The 22043-nt window shown below is 42.3% G+C and overlaps 1 protein-coding gene across 2 annotated transcripts in view; it reads left to right on the forward strand.

The window, feature by feature from the left end:
* Positions 1-22043, forward strand: part of LOC118283723 (inositol polyphosphate-5-phosphatase A) — a 123196-nt gene that overhangs the window by 16696 nt on the left and 84457 nt on the right. For both annotated transcript variants that reach the window (XM_035606009.2, XM_035606008.2), the window contains exons 2-4: positions 12531-12572; positions 20658-20758; positions 21076-21163. In XM_035606009.2, coding sequence (XP_035461902.1) covers positions 12531-12572; positions 20658-20758; positions 21076-21163 — 231 coding nt within the window. The remainder of the gene's footprint in view (positions 1-12530; positions 12573-20657; positions 20759-21075; positions 21164-22043) is intronic.

A 22043-nucleotide genomic window follows, 5' to 3' on the forward strand; every position in this document is an offset into this window, starting at 1 on the left:
TGACCCCCAAGAGAGACAGAAAAAGTGCTGAAGTACTGTAACAGTATCACTAGCATAGTGTGATTCTTGTACAGGAAGTAGATCTACTCTACCACCTGAAGGAAACACAGCTTGTACTACAGACATTGTATTGTCTCTCCTCCTCCTACTCTTAACCATTTCCTGTTGCTTCCTTGCAAGATGGTAGTTCACAGTCACTTTGTTTACCAAATTAAAGATTAATTTGTGCAACAACTCATCTTGTTTAGCCAAATTTAATACAAGCTCAGCTACATGGCGAACCGCGCGCTCTGCTGCACGCAGACAGGGCTACAGGGTATTTTTTATCATAGGTGATACAGGTTGTTACATGTCACTCTCACACAGTAGCAGAAAACTTGAGGATTAAAGCTCCTTAAATGTGTAACAAAGGGGGGCAAATGTTCCCACACTTCAGACTTGAATGTGCCGACGGGGGTTTGCAGTCTCATGGTTATTATCCATCTCGGGCCAATTAAGGTAGCCTAACTTTTACCGCAGGCGTCATCCCTCCATCACGGTTGGGCCAAAAATAGACACGAGACGCTAAAATTGGTGCAATGTATTATATTTTTAAAATGAACAGCTTGCCCTGACTTTAAATAGAATAATACTTTTGTGTTTTGAATGTGTTTTAATCGTGAAATGAAACAAACCCCAAAATACTGTACAAGTAAGAGTGCAAAATCATTTGTGTGATTAAGATTCTTTTAGAGTTTGTTTTTTGTACTGTTTCACACTGAATAAAAATTGTAAACCTGTCTCACATAGATCTATGGATGTCTAAATATGTACAGGTACAATGTCCTTATCTTCAGATTTCATACCTCTAGCCTCGTCTTTTTTACAAAATCTGAAACTGATCTGATGACAGTACTCAGCCAAGTTGTAGTTTTTAAGATTAACACCAAAACTCTCTTTTTTTTTGATTGTGTTGAATCAATTCAGACTTTTCACACAAACAAACAACGACATAACAGCACTGCATTTAAAAAAGAAGCTGCTCTCCAATCCCAGGGAGCCTTTCCGTGCAGTTGCCTACAGGGATGGAAAGCGTCTGAGTGACTTTTCAAAGCTTGAGAAAGTAGAGCACCAAATGTTGAATCTGTGACAGCCCAATTCTCGGTCTCTCTTTCTTCCGTTGCTAAATTATACATACTTTTAATGAGTTTGTCCTTTTTGCAGATTGAATGTGTGAGCAGAACCAGTTTGGTAATTAGTGTCTCTCAGGATGTCCTCAGGCCAACGCAACACTGAGCACCTCGCCAGTTGTTCAGGCGAGTTTGTGTAGACTGTTTTAAGGCTGAATTTTAAATGATGTTGTCAAAAATTATTAAATAGCTCCTCTGGAGAGTCTGTCTTTACATTGGAGTTTCCAGTATTGACTGACTGCATTAGAACAATTTACTAACTGCTTCTGCTTCATTGTGAATTTAAATAGGTGTTTGTTTTCGGGATTATGACCGTTGGAGATTCCCTGCTCCTAGTCATGTTTTCCATATGGCCCCAAAAAAACAGAAGGATCATGGCTTCAGCAACATTTTTTAGTATTTAGAAAATGTTAATGATGCCATTTGTCTTCATCAGAGTCTACTGACGAAGGTCACAGCCCTGACCCTGAAGGACCGAGGACTTATAACTCCTAATTGAATTGTTTGTTCTTCTCTTAAAAAAAGTTATGAATAATATCAGTGTAGTAGAATAATAAATGAGTCCAGCAGCCTGTGAAGTAAATGCATTTCTCATGCAACTTTTTAGAGAAATCCCAATGGTTCTTGGAAAAAAATGACTCATAACGGAGAAAGAGTTATATTTGGGATAAAACTTTGGCAAGTTTCCAGGCATCATAAATGTTGTGCATATACCCCCTCTGTTGGGATCCTCAATAATGTGACTTTCTCTGCAGCATAGCTACCGTCTCTACTCCTTCTGTTGAATTAACCACGTCAGCCGAAAAGTAAACACGGCTGGGTGCTATGGCGTAGTCAAATATTGTAAATAATAAATGGTGGTACTGCTTAAGGTTCGTATATGCGCCCTTGTGGTAGGCACCATAACCGAGTGGGAAGTCATAACAGAGTTAAATCGAACCAAAAACAATAAACCGCACTGTTTCTTTTCATTTTTGTGTTGGTGAGATGGAGAGAGCACAGAAGAGCCACAGAAGAGCCATCTCAGATTGAATTCATGTTCTGCTCAAAACAATATCAAATCCTTAGCTTAGTACATTTTCATAATACATAATGCTTACATGCTCTTTTGGTTTACATACAGGATACAGGGTACTCTACTTCCAGAACATGCCTGGGCTTGTAAAAGTTTTGGGTTTTTGTTTCGCTCGTTCTTTGTACGATCAGCCTCAGCTGTTAATGAGCTGCCTCACTTGAAGTGTGAAATGTTTTGGAAAAAAAAATAAAAATCCAGTTGTGTCCTTCACTATAGATGTCTCTTGTTGTGAACAAGTAGCTAAAGAATGATGCCGTCTCCTTGAAGCAGAGCCAACCTTATTAACCAGGCCCGGCTAGTCTTGGGTACGCCAGTGATTGAAAAAGTTGCTGATTTGAGAAAAAAGTCTTATCTCCATGGGCAACAGCTGCATTTTCATTTATTTATTTATTATTCGGCCCATAAAAAGCCATACAAAACATCACGCGAGACTCAGTCCGTCGAGAAACGAACATCTGGAAAATGGTTATTCTTTGTGATTTGACCAGTTCCAGTTCATCATTTGCACTGTATCGCGGTCATGTTCACCGGAAAAAAGAACGATTGCCCCTGAAGCCCTGCTGAACAATGGCGATGCAGCCAGCAGCCTTCAGCTCTGTAATCACAGGCAGCCGAATGTGAACAGGCCTCAGACTGGATCAAAAGGGAGACACAGCTGGTCTTCACAGTATGGATAGTCTTTATCTCTCGCTTGATTTGTGACTCGTAATTACAGTGTGGTGGGTCTGGGTGCCACCGAAAACACGAGACACTCCCTTCCTCTCTTGTACAGCACTTCCCTCTTGTCTTCCATCCCACATCTTTTACACACAGACACTGGGATGCTGAGCTTCACCGTGGAACGAAATAAAACCTTATGGACTTGGCTAAATTTGTAAAAGAATTGACAAGAATTAAAACAAGAGGATCTCCACAGTTGGCCCTGTAGAGTTATACAGTAAACAGTCAATACAAGACAGTGCCCATTTAAATAAATGTTAATAACATTATCACTTTAAGTGTCTTCCCCAGCCCCCCTCCAATTTGGTTATTTTTAGGCGTCTTGTGGAGACATGTCCTCATTTTGCTGCAAGTGCCTGACCTTTCAACACACACATGCTTCCAACAGCAACCCTGAGATATAAAAGTGGGGATGAAGTAAACGCTTTATTAAGAAACAATAAAGATGTACTCATTGGAAACCCCCCCCCCAAAAAATGTTTCTTTGTAAGTCTCAGAGTAAAACGCAATAGTCACACACTTCTTTAATTTGTGCTTTCGCTGGAAATTGTCATGTCTGTAAGGTTCCTGTTTTTGAGAAGGTGCCTTAGTGCAGCACAGCAGCTTTGTGCATCATGTTGTCGGGATGAGTTGGCTGTCTGTGTTGAGTAACAAATGGCAGAGGTGTGAGTGGGAGAGCTCGCAATACTCAGATAGTAGCATCGCTCTGTGGTGTTGGGCTCCCTTTACGCCTAATATGAGTGTTAAACAGTGCAGAAAAAAATTCAACACTGAGTTTATAATATTGTATATTCAAAGCAATATCCAAGGTCACGATAAGATCAGAATTATTTTAGGAATGAATTCTTTGTTGTCAACCCAAAGAGAAAGTTATAGTGAAATAATTCATCAGATTAAATATTTGACAGATTCCTCGTGCAAGTCTCAAGTCAGTGTCGCAGTGCACAGTTTCACACAGCAACACCCGAGCCTCCACTGTCCAATGTAGTGTATCATCAGGTACTGTATCCGTTCTTGTAAGAGGTGTGTGAGCTCTTTGAATAACATTGCAGTGTCAGGCTGTGAGGAAAAGGCTCTCTGAACTGCACAGTTGTGGCTTTTCTGAGTAATGTATTTGTGTGCTGACAGTTAATCTTCACAAATCCCAGCTGACTGCAGTGTTGATTCACACTAACACGGGTTGGTGTGTGCGCACATTGGTGTTGTTAATGCTACTAGATACAACTTGCAGCTACCCTTGTGTTTATGCTGAATTTGTGCAGCTTGTCTGATCCTGTTTCTCATTCTCTTTTCCCATCGCTCATACAAATAACTTTGAGCTAAATTCTTAGTATAAAATCATAAACATGATTATGGAATAAATAATTGTCATAATTGTGCCCAGCATGCATTGGGTTAAAGGCAGGTGACTACCCGTGAGAGAGGGCAGTCACCCCTGGTGTGGGTAACCACCCTGGACAGTGATGTTGTGGTGGACTGACACACCCTGGAAAACACTTTGACATCACAGCAGAAACTTGAGAAGTAAATCACCAGACATCGGCAAAAACAAGATTATCAGTTTGGTTTAAATTTGAATTTTAGCCAGACAACATGAATCAGCCAGTTGTGTAGAATATCGTATTGTAATGGAGGCGGAGGACATTTGTTTACCAGTGGCCAAATCTGAAAGTCAAAACACTCATTCTGTGAGTTTTTTCCAGGAAAATTGTTTATACGAAATCGTTCCAAAGGCTACACCATGAGGCTGGGTGACCTATTTTTATGAATATTTTCAATTTGGCCATAAAACCCCAGAGTGGTAACAAAAGTGTAAATATCACGAAAATCACGTTTTTCCTTTTACATTTGACTGATGAGAAAAGTTTGTGTTTTAAGGAGACTGTAACCTCACACATAGACGTTAAATAGAAAAAAAAGAGACAAAAATGCAGATTTTTATATTGTGTCAGCACCGCTTTCTTTTGCCTGTTGTTGACTGGTACTCCTTTTTTTTCTTACAATTTTTGTTTTGCCTTTTGCTTCTGCTGTAGTTGGATGGAATCTCCATCCACTAATTCCGAATAGTGGCATAACACATTAAATGGAAACACATTCATTCGCATTTGTCTTTTGCCGATTTTCTGGAACTTTGGTTAGCATTTGTTGTTATGTGGATGAACATTTGACTACAAAGAGAAATGGGGATACAGTGCACACTGTATAGTCTCTCTTTGAGGGCATTCACACCCCCTTGTTTGCAAGTGGCCGAGGGAGTTTTGTGAAGAAGGAGAAGTTTAGATCCAACATACTTTCTCCACTCCACACTGGTGGGTGTGCTTGTCAGATAATCCGTTTCTAAAAGTTTAAACATCTTCAAATGCAGCCCCCCTGAGTCTTATGTTGAAAAGGTGTGGACTATTTAATGATCCGACAAACACTCCCCCGTACAGTACCTCCTCCGTACCCACAGTACATCCAAAAGGATGAAGACAACTCTCGGGAGCCAGCCCCGGAACAAATTCAGTGTTTCCTCAGAGTGTTTGCTCTAATTAATTCCATAATGAGCCTCTTTGATGAAGAGTTACATAAAACACGGAGGGGACCCGCCTCGGCATCAGGCAGCCTCCACAGAGCAGCTGTGGAGGAGAGTTGTTAGGGAAAAAGTGACATTGGCCGCAAGCAGTGGAAGGCGGCGGGGTCGGCCAATCAACAGACTCCTCTGCTGATGTTCCAGGTGCTCTTCCGCTGAGCCCCTCCCTCAGTCAACGGTTCCCATCAAGACAGAGTTATTTTTGATTAGCTGGATGCTCCCTTGAAAGCCAGTAACCTCCTTTCTAACATCCTTTCGTAACACACACACACACACACACACACACACACACACACACACACACACACACACACACACGCGCACATGCACGCACACGCACATGCACACACGCAGAGCTTTGCCACGAGGTTTGGACAAAACAAGGCTTCAGCGTGAAAGGCCTCAGTGTATGGCAACCACAACTACATCTTCGTTCCGATTACTGTCTGGGATCCAGTAGAATTTAGTTTTCACTTGGATGTTTGCATTGGATACGAGGAATTGAATGAAAGAAATTATACTTATAAATCAGCCAAGCTTGGAACAGCAGTGAAGCGATTCTCTCTGAAAAGATGTTTTCATGAGCTGTGCTTGTGTCTGGGGAATCATTCCAGGCCTTCCTGGTATTTTCCTGATTTATTCTCATTTTGCATGGCAAATTAGTTGGATATGATTTAGGGGGAAAAAAGGATCCCTTTCCATTTATCATGCCTTGTTTTTCTACTCAAATTGAGCTTGCTGTCATGTGTAGTGACTGACCCACAGAGAACTATCACCGGACTCTGCAGTGCCTCTTAGCTTTATGTAGCATTTTAGCTTCCCTCAGGTGTTGGTCAAGACCAAAACTGAGCAAAAAGGACAATGGATATTGTGCACAAACACAAAACCTAATACTGCTAGTTTTGCTAACTTCTGCTAATGTAATGATAACGTCCCTGTCGAATTGTGTAAATGGGCAACTGTATGCCAATATGCTCATCGTATTGACTTGGTGAAAGTGATAACGTGGCACCTTGTTGTTTGTGGCACCAGCCATTTAGTTTTCCAGCAAAGTGCTGACTTTGAATCCCTAGTAAGGGTCAAGCTCCACTCAAACTGGATCCCACACATCATGTTGGAATTCAATCGCATTTCTCTTGTAAGTCATATTCATTTCCACCTCCATACCTCTTGTTTGAAAGGCAGGCTTTACAGATTCGTCCAGCAAACTGACCAAAAACATGCTTCAAAACCGCTGCAGTGCCGCTTTAATCTAAAGCAACAGCTAATTTGGTTTCAATTATAAAACAGGATTGAAAGCTTTCCTCTTTGGCTGCTGTATTCTGTATAGTTCTGGCTCTGAATCTTATCCTTTCATAGCTTCATTCAAACCCACGTGTCAGACTCCAGATAAAAGCATCTTCCATGTGCCTTTCATCCATGTTATACTCTATGTTCACATGTCCTCGAAGGAATGTTGAGAACAAGTGCCGAAGGTCGTCCTATTTTCAGCCACGTGTCTGATTCAATCTAAAGTGAGATCCATGTGGACTCTATGTGTGTCAGATGGAGTTGGAGAGTCAGAACTACAACAGAGTCAAACTGTACTGTACCTTGGTTTATAAGTTGTGCCTCAAATGCAGCCTTTTTTTGCTGTGGTAGACCTGTGTGTCTGGTGTAAGTGCCAGGTGTAACCAGGCAACCGTTGCTTTTTTAAGACTCCTTCTTCTTCTCCTCTTCTTTTCAATTATGGAGGTTGCATGCTGCAGAGCATAGTTTTTTTTTTATAACAGTGTCTCTCTAACCCAATGCCGGTGTGGTCTGAGAAACTGAGAGCTGGGCACACTTGCTGGCAAAGGGAGAATAGTGTAATTGTTGCGCAGGACGAAGCAAAAATAACCAAAATAGACAGCGGAGACAGGAGGATGGACGAGCCGAGCGGTCAGCAGAACCTGATTAAAATAATAATGTTGTAGTTGAATGTGAGGCCTTGAGAAAACAGGGTGAGGATTAGTTGGAGCATGAGGAGTAGATGGAGGAGGAGGAAACTCATGTGGCAGCCACGTGTTCCCAGAAGATTGCCACAGGGGTCTCTAATTGGACCAGTCTTGACGTAAATTCCCTACTAGTCTCAGTTTAAATAGCCTGCTGTTATACCAAGCTGGGCTGGGGGGCGGGGGAAATGCGGCTGCGCTATCAGCCAAAGAATGCCTCACCGAGGAGCCACAAGAGGAAGAACGGCCACCATTTAAGTGGCCACGACCACTGTGACCCAGTGGTGGCCTCAAGGTTGTGACCTCTGAGTGTCATCTTGCCACATAAGTACAAGCGAGGAATGTTTCCATTGTACATTTAGCAAGAAACAGTCGTAAAATAAAGATACTAAGCTGATTTTGCTAGTATGAAGTAAAGTCTTATGCATCTAGTCAATGGTTAGATTTGCGTTGCCTGAGCAGTTTGCATTCGTGAATGGGTCTGGACCCTTGTAGTTCATTTTCGATATCCAGGGGGCGTCATCAAAGGTCGGAGGGCGGACAAACAACCAATCAGGGCGATGAAACATGATGAAGTGCAGATTGACAGAACAATGTTAACAGACAAGTCGTTTTTTGTTCTCCTTTAGAAAAAAAATATGCCCTCCAGTTTGTTTGACACGGTCTCCATAGCTGATTCAACAGACCTCACCACATCAGAGGTAGCCATCTTGGTTGCTGACAATTATGCTTCAGGGGCGCTCTTCTCTCTGGTCATTGTTTCCAACCTGACCCATTTTAAATACATGGTTGTGATTTGCCCGACCAGTCTCATGACAAATGAATATGAACGGGACAAGCTCTCTGATTGTTCTGGTTTCCAGGTTCGTAAAAGCTTTTTACGCAGGAACACATTTTGATCCATCATTTCCTGTAGATAGAAAGGTCACTCCACTTTAGAATAGAATTAAAATTTCCAAATGGGGACAAGATGTTCACTCAAATAGTCAGTTCATTATAATCACAAATAGATTCATGAAAAAAAATCAGTACAGTCATGCAGATGGTTTTGCTTTTGCTTTTAAACCAGAAAGGGGTCAGTTACGATATCCTTACATCCAATATAATGCCAGCAGATTTCAGTGGGACTAGCCATGTGGTAGACGGTAGAAAGTTAGATGAAAAACTGACGCTTGACACTATTCAGGGGTAGGTGAAAATTAAATATATTAAATCTAATCTTGCCCTGTGATGGGCTGACTTCCTGTCCAGGGCGTACCACGCCTCTTGTCAGCTCAGATTGGGTCCAGCTGCCCTGCAACCCTAAGGGGTATAGATAATGGATGGAAATCAAATCTTGAAATGTATAAAACATTTTTCAAATATTCAAATACCAGTCCAAGGTCACTTGCACTGTAGAATTTCAGTGTGACACCACAATTTGTCCAGTGTGGCCAAAGTGCTTTGCATGGCATTTGTTAAATTCAAAAATCGAGCATTTGCAATCAGCAAATATCTTGTAATCAAATAGTCTTACACTCTCAACCACCGAAGAAAGTATAATGAAGCCTTTGCAGTTAAAAGCGTGATGCAGCATAAAGACAGTTCGTAGGTAAGTTCGTGATCAAAGCAAAATCTGACCTTTTGGTCACAACCTAATGAACTGAGGGCAGGGTTCATTATTACTTTATTCCGTCCATAATTGATGCTTTGCTGCTACGCTCATCAAGAATACAGGGACTCTTCAGATCTACCTTTTTAATGATTGGGATGTTAGATAGATTTCCACTACACGCCAAAGCTGGGTCTCTTAGTTCCTCGTTCTGTCTGAGAAGTAGGCCATCGACTGCAAAAAAAAAAAAAAAAAACAGAGGCAGAAGAGAGAGGAGGTGGAGAGAACTAAGCGAGCGAAAGTGCCAGCAGAGGAAGAAGAGGTGTACACGGAGGAGAGGCTGGGGAGGGTATGGGTTTATTTTTACCTTTATGACACTATAGCCCCACTTTCTAATTAACTGCAAATTATCTTAACGGAAAAGCTGAGGGTGGGTGGCAAAGTGCCGCGGCTACAGATATAGACTATGTTCGCCCTACCTATTAGCCCACTTTCTCTCCCGGGCTCAGGCCTCCAAGGGGCCACTCCGAGCCGTCCTGGCGAGGCCGACATCTGTTCCTGAGAATCATCAGATTCATTACGTCTCCACTGCACATCAGAGCTGGGTCAGTCTAAATCTGAGCGCTCTAGAAAAAGGCTCTGGACGGGTTGCTACACAACCGAGCTGCTGTAGCTGTTTTCTTTCCGCTCTCCGCTCCACGTCAGGTTGATCTAGGACACGTATTCCCCAGAAGAGATACTTTAAGTCTTGTTTATAAAACTGTCGACGGCATGGTTTTATTGCCTCATTAATATGGTCACCGCTCCGTCAAGCTGGTGTCTGCTGCCTTCTGTCATGCAAGGTCCACTTGTGCACTAGCAGGGAGATTCTTTTTGAGAGATTCTAATCCATCGCTCTGTGCTGCTGAGTGTGCGCGCGCGCCTGTGTATGATACACAGGAAATCTTTGAAGCTGCCTTGAACGCGGCTAACAGTTGTCCTTGCGAGCAGCAACCGATATAAAGAGCTAGAAATATCTGAATGATTTGTCAAGGGCCGTCACGTTAGTGGATGGTGCTGCACAATCGCTGGAATCCACACATCACAGAATTAGGATCTGAACTCCAGACACACACAGGAACACATTTTAAATGTACAATGATGCACAAAATGAACACATGACCTGCACTTCCTGTATCAGGCCGACCTGTAAATTTAAACTCATGCCTCATGTTCGGGCCCTTCTCTACCACGATGGTCGGGTGGCAGCTCCCTGGTCTGGTCTGAACCTTTCTGTTCCTCTGTTTGCCTGTCTCCGTCTTACTCTCTTTTTCTCTTCCTTCATTCATGTGACTAATGACAAGGTCCAGTGCTCATGTCCTTATATAGACCTATGCTCTGTCTGATCATGCTGAGGCTGGGACGACACACACACACACACACACACACACACACACACACACACACACACACACACACACACACACACACACACATGCTAGGTCTTGAGATATTAAGGGTTCCCTGGAAAAGTCAACATGTGCCAGGGATAAGCTCTTAGCTGTATTTATTAATCTGTGAGTATGTTTGTGTTATATCTGTGCAAAGTGCAGGTGTACTATTTTTACCTAATACATTCTGTACACCACAGTTATATTTTGCTTTCTTAACTTGTTTCCTTGAAATACATTTCTTAATGCTCGTTTGTTGTTCGAGACGGTTAGATCAGCATTTTGAGAACCGCAGGGACTATTTATTTTTATTTCCGTGAGTTGGATGTGGAGCCTGAAATCTCTCGCATGACTCTGTAGCTGTTTTCAGTCACGACCTCCGGAAAATACCCCAGACATTTTCTGCAGTTTGCCGTTCAAATACGGTCAGTACGAGTCAGGTGGGTTCACACCAACAGGAACATTTCCATAAACATTGTGTGGCGTCTGGGTCGAGCATGCAGGAGGCAGGACATGACAATAAATTCAGCTGTGGACAGCAGTGTTTTTGTTTAGTCATCAACAAGCCCATTTGCTCGCTGGGTATTTTTCTGGGGATTATCCTGCTGTATTCTCTTCTTTTTAACGGAAATTTGACTAGGGGGCACTAGCCATTTTTCTTATGTCGGGAGCAACATTCGTGGACATTTGCTTTCTCACATACAGTGAACTCTGTAATGCATGCCTGAAATCAGCTGATGTTAGCTACAGAGCTACAGCGAGAAGGCTGAAGAAAAAACGATGTTCATCAAGGAATAGCTAAAGCTCGTTATTTCTCCCTACAAAAAAATAAAAACATTGTACGTCAACATATGAAACAAAGCTAGCTATTTGTCCTTGGTGTGCTTTGTGCTCTAATACCATCCAAGGATACTGCACCTACTTCTCTATTAAATTAGGGCTTTGTTACAGATCTTGCTGATCCCTAGTGTATTCTTATTATAGACCAGTCTTGTTAACACGCACGCACGCACGCACGCACGCACGCACGCACGCACACACACACACACACACACACAGAGCTGTTCATCAGACCTAGTTATCGACATAGGGAGATCTCTCCTTAAATGGTAGACTGCCCAGGGCCTTGTTTCCACTGCACAGACCGAATGAAGTCCAGGTCTGGGAATATCCTTTTAAAGAGGAAGAGGAGAGAGGGAGGGAGAGGGAACGACAGATGCAGGCAGAGTAAAAGCAGGTGAGAGAAAGAGACAGAGAGGGCAAGAGGCTCTACAGTGCCCCGCTGTACACGATTCGTGACCCTGTGGGAATGACACTTTGACTGAGAAGAGTCGACTTCCTGTCAGTAAATGTATGCACATGGTTGCTCCAATGACTGTATATAAAATATAAAGATGGACGACACATGTCCACTTCCTCCCACTGTACAACAAAATTGAGCTAAAATATCCTGGAAATGCCAGAGTCTGCACAGTAGTGATTGAGTGGTGAAGCTGTAGCCACGCCTATACAAACACAGGGACAATCATGAGGTGTCAATGTCAGCTGTCAATCATGACATCTCCCCACATTTTCAAAAACATCAACTGGTTAAAAACAAACTTATCAAAAAGAAAAAAACACTTGAACATTCATCTGTGTGATAAGAACTATCTCAAATGACAGAAACCATTTTTGGGAAAAATGTATGTGGTGTGTCATTTGACTCTTTGGTGTGGTCCATGTGCCATGTGCTAATATGTAGGAGGCAGGGTTTATAACTGTTACTGCAGCCCGCCATCAAGGGACGGTCAATATGTTTTGGCGTCACTTTTTGGGAGTTTGGGAGTCACTTCATCCATCTTTATAAACAGTCACTGGGTTGTATTTCCTAACCAATGTGTTAGGTTTGTTTTTGATCAAGAGTGTTCTGAGATGTTTTCAAGAAAAACGAGGAAATACTCTTAATGATGTCGCTAACAGATTGTGTTTTTCTCTCTCTCTCTCTCTCTCTCTTTCAGCCTGAAAATCTACAAAAAACATGGCTGAGGGAGTTTTACCAGGTAAGTGATGCAGTCTACAGCCTCAAATGTTTCATGATGTACGTCCAACAAGTAACATATTACTGTACTACGGTACAGATTTTTGTCCCTCAAAGAAGATAATGGCGAAACCGGTTAGTCCAAACCTGCACTTCTTCATGTACTCTATTACCCTACAGCTTTTGCCGTTGTAATGTACATAACACAATTGTGATCTTCAGTGTTAGAGCAGTGGCTGAAGTGCTGACGACACGTGAGGGCTGGCATTTGTTCCTATAGCATCAACGGGTTGTCACAGGACTGCAAGGAAAAAGCCTTTGTTGGAGGTTCTGCAGATTAAGTCAAGTGAAAGCACATGCCCACTTAAATTACAAGGTCTTGTGTGCAAAGAGACAATCTCAGTCTCATTCTACTCTAACCTCTAATGCACTTGGTTTTTATTTTTTTGAAAACCTTCAATGCATGTTTAAAAATGTGTTATTTCTATCCTTCCACATCGAACCTATCTTCTGCCTCTCTGATATTCATTAACCTTATTTTCACCCTTCTAAATGCGAAAGGATTTTAATTTTTTTTATAAAAGCGAAAGCTCGAGCGCAGTCATGTCTTTTCAGACACATAGGAACCTCTGACTAACCACAACTCTTTCCACTGAGGTAAGGGAAGTGAACTGTCTGAAAGTGCCCCTGTAAGAGAGAAGAGAGACACACAGACTGACAGTTTTGCTTTGGTATCCAGGGTTTTTCTTTACAACTCTGGTGTGGTTGTGAAAAAGGCAAAAAAAAAATATGCACAGAAGCTGCATTATTTTATTTTAGTCCGTTTTTAAATCCCCACACAAAAAATGAGGAGTTCAAATTTTAACCAAGCAAAGTCACTTTACCAGTATCAAACCCTTCATATAGAGGTTGTCACAATGCCTGCAAAGACAAATGTAAGTGACACAAAATGGAAAGTCTGATTTTAAAAACTCAAGGAGATGGATCATGATAGATAGCTGAAGAGGAACACAGACGAAGAAAGAGGAGAAGAGATATGAATGAAATAAGCCATATCTCCAAATGAATCTGTAAGAATGGTGGGCATTGAGAAATGCACATATGAATGTATGCAGATTGATAATGCAGCTATATAGGTGAAGGATCCAAGTCAAGCTATAGCTACGTTAAGCTTTGATACTACAGGTGAAAGTGTCATTTAAGACCAGTGGAGAGAAAGGAGAGTTTAAAAAGACATATCATCACTGTAAAAACAAAACCCTTAAGCCCCAGGCAGATTTTTTTTTTATCACCAGGAAGTGGTTTGTCACAACTTTATTACTTGAAAGTGTCCTGGAAGAACTGCACATGACGCAGACATTCATTTTTCCAGTCACAACTCCACAGCTCTGAGTTATGAGCTTATTGATGAATGAAAGAATAAACTCCACAGTGCCTCGAAGAGTGTACCTCAGTGAAAGTGCTCAGTGTTTTTTTGAATGGTCGGTATGAATGTAACGGTAGGGAGATCATACATTCCTGAAACCTTCAGGTAAAGTCTGCTTCACACAGACGACAAGGGGATTCTGTTTCGGATGAATCCCGTTTCTTAAAGCTTCATTCATAATGTGGTTGTTTTGCAGGGGGAATGTGATTCTGCAGCACTAAGTCAAACGTTTGTTCTGTGTCAAGTTTTTCCAAATATAAATTCAGAAGGTCCTCAATGAGGAGACATGACAAAAAAATCATTCTTTAGTAGGCTCTTGGGAATAGGAACACATTCATATGTGTACAAATGCAGGCATATTTCACGCAAGATACACACACACACACTCGTCTGACTGTCGTCATTTAATTTAGCCTCAAGCCTCATACAAGAATAATGTCCCTCACATATTCAGATGCTGTCAGAAAGACATAAAAATGATAGCAACACTAGGTAGTTAAAAGTCATGTTATCTAAACCCGATACACAAGGTTGCCTCATGTATCCTACATGAGATAATAGGTTTCCCCCTATAAACTCACTAAACAATAGATTGGCACTCCAAAGGCCAAGGACAAACAATCCTAAATCTCTGTCAGGCTCTTATAATCTTCTATCTTCCAATTCTATCTTCCAATATTTTTTAGCCTTGAGTGCGTGATTAGGTTTCCTGGAAGCTGTTAAACCAGTAGGTTCCATGATGTTACGTCAAAGCAACAGCAACTATGTTCCTGAGGGCTAGAACATCATGATGTCTACTTACTCAGCAGAAATGAAATACAACTGAATACAGCTGCTGATACAGTAGGAGTGATAGTGTTATTTCGAAATGAGCCCATCATCAACTACAGATACACAGTAGAGACCCTTTTTTTTTTCAAGAGAGGATAAAACGCTATTTGGAGGTATTTTAGGAAACGGTGTCACATCTTCAAGCCCATTCGTTGGCGTTTTTTCCGTGACTCGGGCCTGAGAGCTGGCACGACTAAAGACACACTGTCCACTTCTTTGGTGTGTTGTTGAGTTGAAAACAAAATAACTATGTGCAGTGAAATATGAAACAACTGCAAGAAGGTTTCCCCATGTTATCAACACGCCTGCTTTTTCTCTCAGAAATTGAAAGTTAACAAGTCTTAACTGGCTTCTGGCCGGAAAGTGGGAGATAGTTAGTCTAGCGTAGCTACTAAGTCATTGGCCGAGTCATTGGTAGCTGATGTGGGTGTGCTGTGTTTGTATACATTCTGTAAAGGGGATTTAGCTGGAATTAGCTGTGTGTCTTCCATTGTTCTTGCTTCGCCTCTCTGAAACAAAACATTGAAGTTCAAATGCAGTTTCCAAGTAATGCGTCCAGTTGTTTGAAAAGACCAAACTGTGAACAAGGCTGTTTTGATAGCTGTCAGCGTTGATATCCTTAGTGAGGCGGATTGTTTGTGCATGCTTACCTCACCATGTTTGTGCATGCTTACCTCAACATGTTTGTGCATGCTTTCCCTCAACATGTTTGTGCATGCTTACCTGTGGTTTTCACTGACACAGTTGACACACAGTGTTCCTGGAACCTAATTTGCTACAGTGATCAAATCCGAATTGCTTCAAACTAATGCCAATAAATAAATTACACTCCACTTGGCTCTGATACTGATAATATGATAATATGCGCGTGACAGCGATAATGCGCACGTTTAATAGTATGTTTGATTGCGTTCCAGCGAACTCATCTAATCTATTCAAAGTGCCTCAATGTGCCAATAAAGTGCCAAAGTCCCTTTATTTCAGACTATACAGAAAATACAAATACACAAACATCTGCCCAGCTGCATGTCCTTCACCAGTCTTTGTCAAATTTGGATTCGCTGGTCCTTGTAATTATCAGTGTCAGTGGCATTTCAAAACGTGTCCTCTGCCAGGTGATCAGGTGACTTCATTCTGTGTATGTAGAGAAAACCTGTCCCGGTTATGGCCGTGGAGGAATTCTGTTTGCATTGTGCCGCAGGCGCTTCAGAGGAAGGTATCACATCTGCTCGTGTGTTTACAAAGTGTGTGTGTGTGTATGTGTGTAAAAGCGGGAACGCATGAGAGAGATAGAAGACGAGAGAGGTGTGCCCCTGTGTGAACCAGGCCTCTGCCCTCATACCAGCTCTGTGCTGCTGCCGGCTGACGTCATGGAAAGAAGCATCAGACTCTGGACCCGGCGCAGCTGGGAACAACCAGCAGTGACGGCCCAGAGTTAACTACAATCAGCCACGCTGCACAAGCTTCATCGTGACCCCTCTGCGCACACAATACACCCACTGTGTCCTCTGGTCCGTCGGTCCGCCTGCTGCTCGGTCATGAGCTAGGATTTGCTCATTGACAAACTTCGGCGGAAATTAAAAAAGGAAAAGCGCATTGTATGATTGATACAATTCAGCGTCCTGACTTCTGACTTCTGCTGTGAGTTGACTTGGCAAGAATCCAAAGGCTGTTTCACACAGGAAAAACTTTGGTCTCACACCCAATGAAGTGAATTGGCACCGTCGCTTAAATCATGTAGGAGCATTGTGTCATCAGGAATCATTTAACCGGATCAACCGGAGGGATTTGATTTAGATTTTTAAAAAACAATTTTTATTAAGATCTACCAGAGAACATCACGGTCCTCAACGCTGCACACAGCTCTACAATGAAGTAACAGTCCAAAAACAAGCTGTTTTCAGACATGCACTGATGTACAGTATTTCTTTTCTTTTTTCTTTGTTTGTGGTGGTGACTCAGTTGTCAGTTTGACTCTGTGGCGGGCACGGCGTGATGGCGTAACCGCGGTAGTGCAATAACTGTGGCGGCCCAAGCTCCAAGGCAACTGTGTGCATACCACACTCAATCTACTGCTTCTCAGGAAAGAGCCGTCTCCTTTTTTCTTTGTGTCAAAAAAACCAATCACGGCATAATTCCACTGCGGTATCCTGGAAAACAAACAATAAAGGTTGTTGAACTGGCTTTTATCGATCTGCACCGTCAGCAGAGAGGGTGTTGGTACGAGCACTCACGTCTTTATGTAGGTGTCTGTGCTGTTTTTCTCTGTAAATCGTGGCTCTTGCTGTATTCCAGGGGAATTCCTTGAGCAAATTAAATTATTTATTTTCTGACACACCTTGGTCATAGTTCATGAGCATACTTTTACCAGCTCACAGAACCTTCTACAGCGCTCACTCTTCCACCTCTCTGGATCTCCCTTTCATGTCTCCTGTGTCACTTACAATTGTGTTTTCTGACGGGGCCTCTTCATACCAAGCGTGTTTGGAGCAGTCGAGACAAACTCTGCTGCGTTAACTTGTTTAGTGCAGTTTATTTAGGCAGGTGAGAGCAAACTGAATTGGCCCCAGACGTCTGCAGGTCGAAGTCTCTTTTTCTTAGAAAGGTGCGGCGCATGTCTGTGAAAGAAGGAATTTCATCAGAACTATTTACGGGAATTTACCTCCGATTGCAGGAGTGTAGGGAAACTGATTTTGAAGCCTGTTAGCCAATACTTACTCATACAGGTACAGTCTGAAATAACAGAATGAAACTAAATGTTACTCACTCAGCGTTTTCTTTAAGTCAGAGCTGGTGAATAACCGGAAAGAGCAGTGAAACATCCATCAGGCTTACAGTTAAAGGAAAATAGTTAAAGGAAACAGTTTCCCGCTGCAAAGAAAATGTTTCAGTTGCTGTGATCACAAGTTATCAGAAGTCTTTTCAATGAACAAGCTGTGGTGATGTCTCAGGACTTTCGCTCAGCCCTTGGTTGAATTTGAATGGACCGTCTAAATCTAAATAAGGTAAAGATAAAAAATGATAGCCTGTGATACAGGCAATGATCCCCCCCCCCCCCCCTCAAAGTATTTGGTTCTCATTTCTTTATTTCTTATGCCAGCGAGTCCAATCAAATCCTGTTTTATGACTCTCGCCCCCTCTCAGGATATCCCAGTCTTTAACACATACACAAAGCAGGGTCATTTGCCTGCTCCATGTGTGCAGTAGCCGGGGTTAAATGGCAATTGGACAATACCACTGTGGGAGCATAAACACTGATTTGCATTGGATAAATCCCGCAGCCAGTTTGCATCGGAAACTTCACTGGTCAGTCACAGGGCAGCGATCGTGTCAGATCAGCATGCTGTTCATGATTTGTCATTTGGTGATCTAATTGAATTGAAGCCTTTCGATTAGCTCTCAACAGAAATTATTACCTTTGAGATTGTATTCTGAAGCCCCATGGTTCCCATACGATTATATACACAAAGGCTTTTTATCAGTGAATGATCCGCATTTGGGCAGTGACGTCATCCACCCTCTTACCCTGAGACTCCAGACCTTTTTCCCTTATTCGGATTAAAGCAAAGAATCCTTGTTGTACGTCAGCTCACAAACTTCTGATCTATCTGATTATTCCCCACCTCCGAATGGGAACCATGAAATAGGACTCAGGCCCTCCCGATTAGTCCTCATCAATGGCTCCATCTGTCTGCTAGATTGTATCTGGTGCACAGTGCTTTTGACCTTTACACCAGTTCATTAAGATGAATCAAACAGTAAAACAACAATTTATATTCTTTGGAATGAATAGGGATTACGAGTTGTTGGGACCAATTCTGACAACTTCCACTGTTTTTTACTGCTGCTGCTCTCAGTGATTACACATCAGCGGAAACTATCTGATGTCTCCCTTTCAGCGCACACACTTGATCTGTCACTACTTTCTGTCGGGACTTGCACTTCAGCTCACACTTCCAGGCCAGTTAACCGCCCACCGAAACACTCCTGGTGCTTCAACTTCAACGGAGTCTTCTACTCGTTGCACTTAAACTGACACTTTACTCAAGTTACACTTAAGTTAAGAGACGGCGAAACACATGGGCGTCTTCGACATCCTTTGCGAGGTTGAGAAATGGTCCCACATGGCAGCGGCTCCCTCCGTCGTGTCAGCACAGGCCAGACAGGCTTTTCTCACCACTGCCGCAGCAGCTGTCACCGTCTTAGGGCTGTTTAGACACGGCCACTACTGTGGATTCCATCACAAAAACATGTTCTGTAAATACGGCAAATGTTTAGCATGCTAATACTTCAGCCCAAATGTCAAAAGGGTTTCTTGTTAACAGTAATGGATGCAATTAGAAAACCAGCCACAGGTTTTTTTGCTCTTTGTAAAACAAGGTCAGTTGGCTGATGCTGTTTGGTTTTGGGCTGATAGCATTGGTAATTCTCGTAATGAAATTACCACCTGTCTGTTTGCTGGCGCAGACCTGAATTTACAGCCCCTGGAAAGATAAATACAATGCGAGGCGATTAGCACGTGCACGTCAGTATGTGTGCACACACACACACACACGTGCACGTCCCACATGTCACATTTGAGCCCGACATTAGTTGCAGGCTCCTTGAGAGTGTGACCTTTACTGGTGCGAGTTGATAGGTCCACTAATCTTTCCAAGTTTGTGCTGCTGTAGGTCCCCGCTGCTGGGTCATCCAGCTAAGTGACAAGCCATAGGTTGATGGAAAATCCATAGTGTTATTGCCATACATTACTTTTATTTGATTGGGCCTGTAGTGAGCATAATGCCGCGCTGAGGCGGGGTGCTGGTGAAGTAGCAGGGCTCCATCAAGGTCCAGGGACCATTTGCGGACCCTCCAACTCCCCCCCTCATACCCCGTGACAGTGATGCATAGCCTGTGCCTGCCATCTTTAGGCCCGAGCACTGTGAGTGCTTGTGAGTGCTGTAAATCACTCGGTGGTATTGATTTTTCCATTAGAGGTCAGCCACTCTGAACACCTTGGACGGGGGCCGCTCACAAACACCTCGTCATATTTAAGAGGGAATGTTTAAGGAAAGCGACACGAGGTCACGTGACACGGGGAAAGTGGATGTTGCCACTTTCACTTTACATATGGAAACACTTATTTGTATGAATGATATAATATACACGCAAGATAACGTTAATAAATCTAAGCCTGTGTTCACAGAAGTTCGGAAAAATGTGGAGTCAAGACTGAAGTTGTAATAAATCGGAGGAGAATAAAAATTTAAAAAGATATTGTGAAATGTTGTGAACAAATTTGGAATTTCTCTGCCTTTTGTGGATGAACTGGTGAACAGTTTTATTAACAAGGAAATCATATTTTATCACATGCACGCAGTGCGTCAATCGCTGTAAGGTCTCTGAAGAGGGGTGGCATAAAAAATGTCCCCATGTCCGTCCGTCCGTCCCCGTCCCCGTGCCTGGCCCTAATACTCTTCCATATGTATTTGCTGGAGTGCTGCACATATTCTAATAGGGGTTGCCGACATATTCCTGGAGCAGAGGAGCTGTTTTTTGTGTGAGTGTCAGGCAGAAGTGGTGACGTGTGAGCATCTGTCACGTCCTGCTGTACGTACACACAGAGCTGCAGACTGGAAGCTGAAGAGTGGCCAACGTTGTGCCTGTGGAACCAGCTCACAAAGTGTCTTTTGCCTACGTTCGCAAAGGCAAATATAGTAGCATGTCACACAGCCGAGTTAGGAAGAATCACTTCGATCATTTGCTGTCGGTTGAATAATTTAACTAGCTTTAAAACACTTTAAGTGCAGTGGACGTGTTTGTCACTGTCCTTCCCTTTTAACCTTTTTCTTCTCTCTGCCCTCACAGACAGTCCAGTCACATAAGCCTCACTTCTTGGCCGTGCACTGTCAAGAGGTAGGCGGGAAGAATTACGAGGCGTCCATGTCACACGTGGATACTTTTGTCAAGTAAGTACTGGGCTCATAATGCGGTTGTTGCACAAATTGTTTTGACCATAATGATAATGGCTAATAAAGAAATAACCTGTTTGCTGGTTTGGGAGGAATGTCGGATTGGACAGTTTTTAAACTGAGCGGACTACTCCCCCCACTGGTTGCATCGAAGTTGTACGTCAGCTCAGCAAAATGTCTTTCTTTATTGTTAAATGTGGTTCAGCAACTTCAGCTTGACAAACACCTAGATTATTTTGGGGGGGGATTTGTTGGATTTGACGTTCCCTCTCATCTATATAATTGTGTTTGTGTATGTGTGTTCTGTCCATCAGAGAGCTTTTGTCCAGTGATGCCATGAAGGAGTACAGCAGAGCCCGCATCTACCTCGATGAGAACTACAAGTCCCAGGAGCATTTCACAGTAAGTGATGTCTCGTGTGTTAATGGGAAAAAGTGCATTCCACGGGGAAAGTACATAAATGTCTTAAAATGATTAAGGTTCAGTCATGGGCTCAACTGTGATATAGATATAGACTGACTTAAAAAATAAAAGCCATTTCATCCAGAATTGAAACTGTGATCATAACAAAATAAGTATAAATGTTCTATTACAAAGTGGAAAAAGAGACATTGTTAAAATATCAGACAAAGAAATGCTAGAAAACATGGACCATTGTGTTTGGTGTTTGGTTTTAAACGGCATCAAATGAGTTGCAATTCAAGAAATCAACATGTGAAATAAGATCCACAGACAGACAAACACAACACTGTGAACTTTCATATGTTGGTTGAGTAGAAGCTGTTTGTTGATGCAAAGACACACTACATACAGATGCGTCATGGGATCACTATACTTAACTGCTATACTTGAGTGGTTAATTCAAGCTGTAATAACAGCTCGTGGCCACGGGATGGCAGTAGACACTTAGAAATAATTCAGTTGTCACAAAGAGGTCAAAACTTTAGTTTAACTATTATTATTGGGATAAATTAATATCAGAATTTGTTAGCAACAATCAATTCTTTAACATTAGCGTGTAATTATTATTAGCTTAGTTTTATTTAGGTCATTTTAAACCTGTGAATATACACAGAAAAAAAAACTTTGGCCTAAACAATACAACTAAAATCAATGCAAATAACTAAACTCCAATTTAAAAAAAATATCCGATATGTTGTCCTCTGAGAGATACTTATCATATTCAAGTAAAATGTTTCCCGTTTTCCTGACACATCAATAAATATGACTAATATCTATTAATATCTAATACGACCGTGAACCTTTGATCTTGGTTGACTGG

Source organism: Scophthalmus maximus, chromosome 10 (assembly GCF_022379125.1).
Source record: "Scophthalmus maximus strain ysfricsl-2021 chromosome 10, ASM2237912v1, whole genome shotgun sequence".
In the NCBI taxonomy this organism is placed as follows: Eukaryota; Metazoa; Chordata; class Actinopteri; order Pleuronectiformes; family Scophthalmidae; genus Scophthalmus; species Scophthalmus maximus.